This window comes from Fopius arisanus, unplaced genomic scaffold (assembly GCF_000806365.1).
Source record: "Fopius arisanus strain USDA-PBARC FA_bdor unplaced genomic scaffold, ASM80636v1 scaffold00052, whole genome shotgun sequence".
Lineage (NCBI taxonomy): Eukaryota > Metazoa > Arthropoda > Insecta > Hymenoptera > Braconidae > Fopius > Fopius arisanus.
The window spans coordinates 435,668-446,696 of record NW_011887791.1 but is presented as its reverse complement, the minus strand read 5'-3'; the positions used below and the strand labels follow the sequence as shown (position 1 = coordinate 446,696).

General features: G+C 36.7%; 2 protein-coding genes across 6 annotated transcripts; one reads left to right on the top strand and one right to left on the bottom strand.

Annotated features, from left to right (window-relative positions):
• Window positions 1-733: 733 nt before the first annotated feature.
• Window positions 734-5,902, top strand: Rbpn-5 (Rabaptin-5). Of its 5 annotated transcripts, none has more exons than XM_011307199.1 (7): window positions 734-926; window positions 1,398-1,449; window positions 2,755-2,865; window positions 2,992-3,434; window positions 3,747-4,646; window positions 4,736-4,846; window positions 4,952-5,902. In XM_011307199.1, exons 1-7 carry the CDS (start codon window positions 888-890, stop codon window positions 5,117-5,119), a joined length of 1,824 nt encoding a protein of 607 aa, XP_011305501.1. In that variant the 5' UTR covers window positions 734-887; the 3' UTR covers window positions 5,120-5,902. The 5 variants fall into 5 exon arrangements, with proteins under 5 accessions (XP_011305501.1, XP_011305502.1, XP_011305500.1 ...); XM_011307200.1 differs by having other exon boundaries at window positions 2,989-3,422; XM_011307198.1 differs by having other exon boundaries at window positions 2,989-3,434.
• Pat1 (Protein interacting with APP tail-1) lies at window positions 5,668-10,755 on the bottom strand. The gene is made up of 3 exons (XM_011307203.1): window positions 10,247-10,755; window positions 9,655-9,768; window positions 5,668-9,243 (listed from the first exon to the last, which is right to left on the bottom strand). The coding sequence occupies exons 1-3, from the start codon at window positions 10,400-10,402 to the stop codon at window positions 7,750-7,752; spliced, it is 1,764 nt and encodes a 587-aa protein (XP_011305505.1). The 5' UTR covers window positions 10,403-10,755; the 3' UTR covers window positions 5,668-7,749.
• Window positions 10,756-11,029: the final 274 nt, after the last annotated feature.

Sequence of the window (11,029 nt, the reverse complement as noted above, 5' to 3'; positions counted from 1 at the left end):
GGGAGCATGAAAATGGAGGAAGTATTCGCTGAAATGTGAAAATTCAAATTTTTTGAAAAAGTATCAGGGGAGCATGACAATTGAGGAGGTATTCAGTGAAATTAAAAAATTCGAAATTTTTGAAAAAGTATCAGGAGAGCATGAAAATGGAGGAGGTATTCGCTGAAATGTGAAAATTCAAATTTTTTGAAAAAGTATCAGGGGAGCATGACAATTGAGGAGGTATTCACTGAAATTAAAAAATTCAAAATTTTCAAAAAGGTATCAGGGTAGCATGAAAATTGGAGGAGGTATCCACTGAAATATAAAATTTCGAAACTTTATAATAAAAAACAAAACCTCATTTCGTAACGCTGAAAATGACATTCACCCCGTCGACTGGTCCCTCTGACAGCGGGACTGCTACCGAGGCAGTGATGATGATACGATTTTTATCGCACTGACTGAGATGTCTTGCGGCCGTTAGCGAGGCAGTTACTGAGTCGGCTGACGGGCAGACACCCCACCATTCCGTGTGGCCCCCTCTCTCCGTTGGGGTGGGGTACTACGATGCCGGTGGGGGTCGCTCAAACCCCCAGCACTGAGCAAAGAGGATTGACTAAAGTAGAGGGGGTTTGAGTGACCCCACTGGCCGCGCAGTCCCCCACCCCAAAGGAGAGAGGGGGCCACCCGCAATGGTGGGGTGTCTGCCCGTCAGCTGACTCGGTAACCGCCTCAGTACCAGTATCGCTGTCAAAGGAACACGTCGAAGCGGTGAATGTTACTTTCTGCGTTATAATAAAAAAAAAAAGAACAATTTCGTAACGCAGAAAATCACATTTACCTCGTCGACTGGTCTCTCTGACAGCGGGAATTCTACTGAGGCAGTTACCGGCTGACGGGCAGACATGCCAGCGCATTGCGTGATGCGCCCTCTCTCTCCTGGGGTAAGATACTCCAATGCCTGTGGGGTCACTCAAACCCCCAGAACTTAGCCTCTGCTTTAGTCAATCCTCTTTGTACACAACGGTGTCTCAGTCGGCAAAATCGACAATAACTCACATAACCAATCGATTGTTCAAAAATCCTGTCCTCTCCACTAATTTTCAAAAACATCCATGTCATTTCAGTTATCAAGTATGTGTGTGAATCACGGTTTCCCAATAACTTATCAATTAAATATTTTTATCAAGCTATAAAAATCGACGAATTAATTACATCTCATCGTCATAATTAAAACCCCACATTTGGGTCTGGGTATGACACATCGTGCATAACCCACTCCTTATTGACAATAATTAAACAATGTGGAGTTACACCACATATCAACGGTGCTTCGTGATAAATTCTCGACTTAAATAATCGCCTTAATTTTTCCATTGTGACAAGGAAATTATTTTCGCGTGTTAATTTATCAGGTTCAGATGGAGAACAATCAGGCGAATCAGACTCCAATGGAAGACTCTGACGGTACAGATGTTTTTTTTTTTCATTCTGTCATCAAATATCCAAATAATTATTCACCGACGATATTTTTTGTTGTCATTCATGTCATGATTGTATCAACTTGCAAATGTCGAAAGAAATTAATACTCAATGATCTTTGACATTGCCTCCTCCAATTTACATCTTTACTTGAGCCATTCCAAATTTCTACGTACAATTTTACTCTTCATCCATTATTTCACCATTCAACCATCATTGTGTTCATTTTTTTTTTTTTGATTTTCTCCTCTTACTATCATTGAGCGTTATTTATTATCGATTTTATTGTCAGTGTTTGAGGTTTTTAACGTAAAATGCGGCATAAAATCACGATATGGATTAATATGCTAATTTTTATTAGAAAGTTTTATTCTTCGATATATTATTTACCTCTGCCAGTTTCACTCTGAATTTTTTTTATTGAAATGCATACTTCAAAGTGATTTCTAATCCATCAAACTAGACGATTCCGGTTCACTGGTTTCTCTAGATTTCAAAGCGATTCGATGAGATTACCGAAGCAGAAGCAATTATAAAACTCCTATAAAATAGTAGTTCATATAATATTTATTTTAAGAATTCTGCTTCAATTTATTATAAAAACTTGTCGATGTTCATGTAATCGTTAAATCTTCTCAGCTCGGCTCAGGGCTCAATCTTCTTTCAGAAAGAGACTGAATTCACTTCTTTCAAAAGAGAATAATTTGTACGAGAAAATATCAGTTTCTTTTTTAAAGTCATTTGAATGGGGAGCAAAAAATTTTTACCGCTGTGTTAAAATTCTGTTTCATCACTATTATGCTATACCCTTTCAATTGATTTCCAATCCATCAAGATATACCATTTTAAATCGTTAATTATGAATTTCTACGTAAGTAGGTCAATTCCAACTTATCTATAATTAATCAATTGCGGAATGCCCTCTCATTCTACGTTTGGAGCTGATAAATAGAAATTTTCATTATATTTCTCTGTCAATTAGATTTTCAAGACAAAAATTGAAAGGATATTCCAATTTACTAATTTTAATAGCCTCTTCCTTTTTTTTATAATCAATTCGATATTTTCAAATCTGCTCTCATTAATAATTCCTGTGGACAATAAAATAAAAAACTGATTACATTAAAAAAAACCGTCTTATTTTATATTTAGAGTCTACAATTTTTCTAATTTTCCTCATCACAGCAAGTTCATAACAATAGAATAAAATAGTTCTCCAACCATTTGCATGATTATAATCACCAGTGGGTTTTATGTATTTATTTTCATTATCCAATATTTATGGAGCAGAAGAAAACATGGAGAAAAGAATTGAAAGGTTAAAGTTGGAAAACGCCCACATGCGAGAAGAATTCAATGGACAACGAGCAAAAATGAAAGAGCTGTTTCTCCAGAAAGAAGGTAAGCTTCACGAAGAGAGAAACACTGCATTAATGCTAATGACAATGCTGGCCTGATAACATCATGACATTCAAGTATATCATTATCCCCACGAGTCGAGAAAAATACATGTTAAAATTGCAGAAGAACTGAAAAGACGATCCAAAGAGAATACAGACCTTCAAGAGTTAGTGACAAAACTCAAGAACGAATTGGACGATGCAAAGAGTCAGCTTGTTGTCGCCAACCTTCGCCTTGAGTCTGATATTGATTTAGAGACGGAGAAGGCTCAGCAGGAGATTGCATCACTCCAACAAGTGATTCAGGACACGATGGAGGAGTCCGCCTGTACTCGTGAACAGTTGGAGAATGAAGTTCAGAAGTTGCGGGCTTATATAACAAAATTAGAGGAGGAGAATTCAATGATCAAGTCACAGATTGTCAAGGATGCACCGCAGGACGGTCCGCCAATATCTCTGTCACATGTCACAAAAACTTTGGCAAGAAAGGTCGCATCGCAATTGGGGGCCGATGCTCTTTCTCTAGGCCCTGAAAATCTCGAGGAGAGCATGAGGAAGGTAAAGAAATATGTACGTATGCTTGAGATTGCACGCTCATTAAATATTGCTTTCATTATTTTTCTTATTATCAATATTCTTCATATCAATTCAATTTTTTTGACCAATTGTTGATCGAATTGACACGGTTGGGCTTGTATGAATTTGTGAACATGATAAAAATGAGTGACCCATAAAAGACTTCATGTAAAATAAGAATGTAAATATTAATGGCACTGTATTAACTGATTTTAAAGCTTCCAGGACTCTAAAACAGAAAAAAAATAGCGGCGACGAATTTATTCACCCCCTACAATTACTTTGAATTTTAAACTCTTATTCCAGGCGCAGGAGGATGCAGAAGTCTTAAGATCACTTGTGGTCCCTCTTGAAGAGGAGATAAAAGCTCTAAAGGAGAAGTTACGTTCAACAGATGACGAGCTTCAAAAATGTAAAGAGGAGCAAAATCAACAGCTTCAAAGGCGTTTGGATCCGGATAACGAGAACACATGCGACATGTGCATGAATTACGAGGCTCAACTGGTGAAGATGCAGACAACAGCTAAAGATTTTGAGAAAAAATTAGCAGAGTCTGATAAAGCCCTCCAAGCCCAAAGGGAGGAACTCTGCAAAGAGGTTGAATTCAGAAAAGGAATGGAGGAAAAGTGGAATGAGAAGAAAGAGGAGCATAAGATGAAAGTGACAGAATTAACGGCAGCTTCACAATTGGCCCAGCAGACACTCCAGGAACTAAAACAGCAGTTTTTCCAGACCTATCAGACTGTTACGGAAGAGCTGAGGAAGTTGACGATAGGAAGAGAAGAGGTCCAGAAACATCTTATGGAGCTTCAGAGGGAAAATGAGATTCTCGTGGGAAAATACAGCAAGCATTCTGAACAGCTGCAATCTGAGAGTATTAACATGCCGAATAATGTGGAGGAGCTTCATCTGAGTCTGCTAAAGATGAGGGAAGACTTGATCACAGCGAGAGTCGCACAGGAGGTGGCTCAGGAGAAAGAGTCTACGTTGAGGTACGAAGTGGGGCTACTTAGGGAGCAGATGATTACCGAGAAAGAGATGAAGCTGCAGAGTCTGGAGAGGGAACTCGAGGAGGCGTTGAAGGACAAGCAGGAGGGAGAGACCACTATTGCTGAATTGAAGCAGAGGGTCACCAATTTGCAGAAGGTCTTGGACACCAGCGGAGAAGTGCAGAAGGACTTCGTGAGGCTGTCTCAATCTTTGCAGGTATTTAAGTATCACTTTATCTGTGTTTAAGAGAACGTCGATTTTTCTTTATCCTGTAATCGTGATTTTTTTTTTTGTTTTCTATTGAGGTTCAACTGGAAAAAATTAGGGAGTCTGGGAGTGAAGTACGATGGCAGCATGAAGAAGATGTTGATGAGTGTCCAACTTGTCACGTGGCTTTCACAATTGGAAAGAAAAGGGTGATTACTAAACGATTATTAAGAATTTTTAGGAATTGTATCGATAATTGGTTTAAAAATTTTTATGTTGGCAGGAAGATTATGAGACATATTCTTTGTTTACAGGTACATTGCCGCCATTGTGGGCATATATTCTGTCAAAATTGCTTGACACATGTTGTAAATAGTGGTCCAAAACAGAGGCCATCACGTGTCTGTGGGGTTTGCCATACTTTACTTGTTCCGGATACAGCCCCATATTTCAGTCAAGAACCACCTCACACACCAGACTAATAGTTTGTGTCTAAACTTGATGATAAATCTTATCGTTGTTATTTGATATTTTTTTAGATAGAATAAATAACACAAAAGATTCTTAAACATTCACCAAAAATGTGCAATTGCAATTTTGGTGGTAACTTCAAACAAAATTGAGTAGAAAAATCATGTGCAAGTGACTCGGTAGTGGTTGTATTATAAAATTCAAATGTTTGTATCGCGAAGGGAGGATAAATTATATTTCTCGAGAGTAAAATCGAACGGTGGAAGGTAGAGGATTATGAATATCGGATTTAAACTGTAGATGCATTGAGAGGAGTGTGACATTTCTCTCTGAATCCAGTTTTGAAAATATTTGCGAATTAGTGGAAATATTTTCACAGTCTCGCAGATTTTTCACCATTTGGCTGCAGAAATATATTTTAACAATAATGAAAAAGAGAAAATATTGAAAACAATGATTGTAAAAGTCACTGAAAGGAGAACTACTTAAGATTCATGTTATTGGGGCCAACAGAATGTGCATAATATACAGATTCGCGGAAAATGAATGTTAATATGTTAAATTTTAAAGAGAAATAAATTAAACGCTGGGCTCAATAACATAATTTTTTAGCATGTTTTTCTCGTGTTCAATGAGATGTTTTGAAAATTGATAAAATTTGTTTTTTGCTAGTCTGATTAATTAATTGAGTAATTAATTCCTCTTTCCGATTTTTCTGTAAATTATTGAACTTGTGTATGACATTCGTGTTCATTGTAATTCAATGATGGAATATTAAAGCTTTTCAATGGGAACGACCGAATTAGTGTTTTAATATGAAAAGCGTTTAACCGTTGAAACACCGAGAGGTACAATTTTTTGATTTGTTGTCTGAGATACCTGGAGTTATTCACCCGGGAAAAAATATCTTGAATGAAAGCCAAATTAATTACACTACATAAATTCAAAGACACTTGTCAGCTCGATTATTGGGGGGAATACAGAACGAAAAAGAAAATTTATATAGGGTACCACATCTTGTGATGTCACAGGAAATCGTTGAATGGGATTTTGGATTGAATAGGAAAAGAAGGATATGTACAGTACGATTTTTTCACGTTCAACATATAATATTCATTTGAAATATAAGTAATTTCCGGTGTTTTGGCGCAATGGGTAAGTTCGTTGTCCTACATGCGCCATATATCGAGTTTAAATTCCTGCCAGGTAGACTGGTGGGATAAATTGTAGCAGAAACGCCGAAACTATTACTAGATTAAACTTAAAAAAATGAGTCTACCGGTTGATGCAAAAAACTTGTTTTTATGTTCCATTTAAAGAATGTTTTGGTCTTAAAAATTATGATGTAGTATTTCACCGCAACTCTCTCTGTTTTTCTATTTTCCACTCCTGTTTCTTATCAAAATACAAATATACAATGTTCGATAAATTTCTAAAAACAGAATTACATACCATTCGGAGGAAAGCTGTCGACTCAAATTGGTTTTAACAGAGTATTTTTTTCTGCAAGAACTGGTTTTTTCTTACAGTTCTGGCAAAAAAATTGAAGAACCATTTTGTTCTAAGCCCATTCCTTCCTGAGATATTTACAAAAAAATCTCAATGAAATGTTCTAATTTTTCTCCTATTATTTCTCTCTTCATTTATTTAATTGAAATTACAATAGCTATCTACAAACGTCCACCATAAGTGACTTTTTCATCCTCTCGATTTTTCATACCCTATCTTCAAGCCCTCTTTATCGTCATTATTATTTTATTTTCATTTGCCTCAGTTATCACTGAATAAATGACGAGGATTTATCAGTTTGCTATTATTAGAGTGGAGATCCATCGAATTACTGAATTTTCCAGGAATTGCCTATATTCAATGTCTTCCAATCCTCTCATTATTAGCTCATAAAACTCGCCAACCTCGTGAACTAAAAGTAAAAATTATTTAGTTGCATCGTATCTTATTTCGTATAAAAATTATACTAATCTGTCCACATTTCGAACAACAATGATAAGATAATTAAAATCATATCCAAGATTTTTACCGTTATTGGGTAAAGAATTTAACGAGTTCCAGATTGACTACTTAACAAACAGAAGGTAATTTCACCAACCACGAGAGAGAATTACAATTACAAATAAAATAGAAAGAATAGAAAATTGAATCGATAAAGTCAATCAGTTCTGAAATGTTCTCATTTCTAATATATTTGTTCCGTTCTTTAGTGTAATTTGGTAGTGGAGCAAATTTTCTGGCAATTTTGTGTAATCCTTTAACCAATTAATTCATTAAAAAATTACATAGAATTGATGGAACTAGTCGGTGTGCGCCGCACTTTGTGACATGATTCTTTGTGAAGTCCATTTGTCAGTACCATTAAGTCGTCATATAAGATACTTTAAGATAAGAATTGTTTAATTATCGTTTTTACGTATCTTATACCGAGACTTAACTAAATGGTCTGAAAGTTAGTTGGGATAATTAATCGATAATTTTTATACATGAACAGATTAGAGCTCCCGAATTTTCTTCAGGATCAAATATACAAGTCGTGTGCGAGAAAAACCAGCTCATGACTTAATAGTATGCAGCACTGAGTCGAAGTGTCCGTGGATATCTAAATAGATAATATTCCATTGTGATGAAGTTACACCGAGAAAAACGTGTCTATAATTTTCTGTATGGGCTCAGGACGTTTGTGGAGATCGATTGGTGGGTCCTCGGACTCTGCATGCTGATCTCTCAGCTCTTTCCACAGATTCAGTATGTCTTGGTACTCATCGACTTTATCAAACTCTCCCATTTCAGTGTAAAGATGTTGAAGACCACGGTAATCGTATTCCAAACCACTGTAGCTCTCTCCAAATAATTTTAAATTGATGGCGATGCTGCGATGATACAATTGCTCAGCATCCCTGTATCTCGCCATATGGAAATTGTAAAGGGATGCAAGGTGACCAATGCTGAGACCGACTTCATAATCCACGGAACCCAAGAGCTCTTCCTTAATTTTGATAGCTTTCAAATGCATCATTTCAGCTTCATCGTATCTCCTCATGCTCTGATACAATCTTCCCAAATTGCCGTAGTGCTTGGCAGTCTGTACATTGCGTTCACCAAATGCGGTTTGTGCCAGTTGCAGAGCAGATAAGTGCAAATCCTCCGATTTCACTAACAAATCTTCCTCAGTTGTTGGAGCATTGTCGAGAGCAATTTCCTCCAAGATGAGGGCCTTGACTCGTTTAGCACTCGCCAACATGAGATGTTCACCGGGTAATAATCTCTCCATTATTTCGATGGCTTTGCTCGCGTGATCGTTGGCTGGTGTAAATCTACCGGAGCTGTAGTCTTGAACGTATAGAGCATATGCTAGATCCTCGTGTGCTATTGCGACATGTAAGTTCGATTTTCCAAAGATTGTTTTTCTTATTTCTAGTGCAGTCTTATAGACAGAGACACTGTTAATAATGCTGTCAGAGTTCAACAAATAGAATCCATAATCTATGAGAACATCGGAGTACTTTGGGTGATCAGTGTCAAAGACTTCGCGAGCTAGATAAACTGCTTGTCGAATGAGCAATCCAGCCTTTTGGAATTCTCGTTTGACCACACAAGATTTAGCTGCTTGTCTGAGGACATCTATTGTAACACGAGCTGGCAACGTTGGTCCAAGCTCTTCGAGAGCTGCTACACTCCATCTGTAAGCTTGATCATACTCACTTCTTATGAAAAATAATACACTGAATCCGGCGTAAAGCGCTGCAAGACTGCAAATCTTGCAGCCAGTTACTTTCAATTTTTTCACTGTGGCTAGAGCTAATTCGTACGTCTCGGCAGCCCCTTTGAAGGCACAGTACGCTGCCTGAGCACGCAACAATTTGTGACAACAATCCAAAGTAAGACTCAGCATCTCGTGTGTCTCAAGTTCCTGAGATGTGGGCATTGTACAGAGATTTTTACAGGCATTTAGGACCTTCTCACTTTCCGAATACCAGCCGCAGTCACTCAAAAAATTTCCAAGCCGAATACCGAAATTTATCACCTTCTTCTTAGCGTACGACTTCATTCCCAGTTCTAGGCAGCATATACTGTAACTAAGCGCCAGGTCTTTCGCTATTTTTGTGCCATGATCCATGAGAGACTGGAAAAATCAAAAGTGGAATCTTTGTTAGTTAGAATTAGGTAATTTCGGAAGCAAGCAAATATCAGAGGGAATAAACAATATATGCAGGGAAAAGTTGGAGAGCTAGTTTTTCACGCAAAAGAGATAAAATCAGATTGAAATAGATAACGCCAAAGCCTTCCACTTAGCCACCGCCGAGTTGTTAGTTTAGGTGAAGGTCATGGGCCATATCAACGAAATATTGTATTCTCATTTAATTTCCTCCTTTCATTGTGAATATGCATATCGTTAAAAATATATTTATTAATAATCACTGAAGAAAGAGTTACAATATTTTCACAGGTGGAATTAGAGTAATTTATGTGCATCGATGCGGAAAATTGGCATTTCTCATAATTATTTAATCGAATTGGCTCAATTGAAACTCACTTGAAACATCTGCAACAAGTCGATCGTCCTATTCCGGACTTTGAGCATTTTCGAGAATGCATCCATGTCACTGAACTCACAAGCTAGCGCGCAGAGTCTTTTCTCCTTATAAAGCTGAACAAAAAAAAAAAATCCAAACAATGTACACCATTTTCCAAATTTCTTGAAACTATTAACAATATAAACATAATTTTTTCATAAAAATTCCTGTTGACCTATTCGATCCATCGACCCAGACAAAATAATCAAATCCATTGTGTAAAGAATTCAAGTGAATTATAAATAAAACGATTAGATGGATGCTGAGTCACATCCAAAACAGTTGGATTCTATTATTATATATTATTTTACATTTTATTGAAGCTGAAGTAATTTTCACGTCTCAGATGACGTAAAATCCAATCAGTAATGATAATAAAATTATTGAAGAATGCTAATTGCTCAAATAAATATGAAACGTTGTCTGAAAAGGTCAAATAAAAATTGATGACCGATTATCAATGTCTCTATCAATAATCTCGACGAATACTAAAAATCCTTAAGGATTAATCATAATCTTTACAATCTCTAGATTTAAAAGAAAAACAAATACCTGATGACATACGTCGAAGAGAACATTGTCGGGTAAATATGTAAGACATTTTTTATGTCTCATGAATTTCCTAGCTACTGAAATAACACTCAACTCATAAAGTGTTTTTGTTACATTTGTACGCGACTGGACCTGCGAATCGCGTGCGTCCTCCATTTTATAACAAGCTGAGCAACAATTAATCTATTCCTCAATAACAATATAAATTTCAATAACTTCACTTAAAACATCAAACATATGCACTCCATCACTTTTCATTCATCCCCCCTTATCACAACTCAACATTCCACTGGCACTTTCTTTGTCGTCGTAACAACAAACTAAAAGTGACAAAAAATTAATGCCACGATATTATTAACGGGGAATAATTTATTCCGATGTACTTTGAACAAAGACTGATGAGAGTTTTCGATTTAGAAGGGGATTAGTCGAGTTTGTAGTGTTATGTGGCCATGTTTGGATCAACGATCGAGTTAACGTCGTGTAATTTTTAGACGTACCGCTAGGTTACGAGAATAGCAGCGCCATCGCTTTTTCCTCGTCACGGGGGGCAATCTAAAAGTAAATTATTATTCAATAGAAATTATGATAATAAGTGTGCTTTATAAATTCTTGCAAAATCCCAGTTATTTTAAGGTTTTTTACGTATACACATATTTCCAAGAGTTTTTACTGTTGACGAAAATACTTGAGTGATTATTATCCGACGATACTTGACCGACTAAGTTCTATTCCAAAATTTAACTAGAATTTAACCTGGTGGCCTGAGGGGACCTGAGGGGG

Coding starts and splice junctions, on each gene's coding strand:
- Pat1 (XM_011307203.1), bottom strand. CDS start 10,402: ATGGAGGACGCACGCGATTCGCAGGTCCAGTCGCGTACAAATGTAACA. Junction 9,769..10,246: donor TCTTCGACGTATGTCATCAG/GTATTTGTTTTT, acceptor TTTTTTGTTCAG/CTTTATAAGGAGAAAAGACT. Junction 9,244..9,654: donor ACTTGTTGCAGATGTTTCAA/GTGAGTTTCAAT, acceptor TGATTTTTCCAG/TCTCTCATGGATCATGGCAC.
- Rbpn-5 (XM_011307198.1), top strand. CDS start 888: ATGCCAGCGCATTGCGTGATGCGCCCTCTCTCTCCTGGG. Junction 927..1,397: donor TGCGCCCTCTCTCTCCTGGG/GTAAGATACTCC, acceptor TTAATTTATCAG/GTTCAGATGGAGAACAATCA. Junction 1,450..2,754: donor TCCAATGGAAGACTCTGACG/GTACAGATGTTT, acceptor TTTATGGAGCAG/AAGAAAACATGGAGAAAAGA.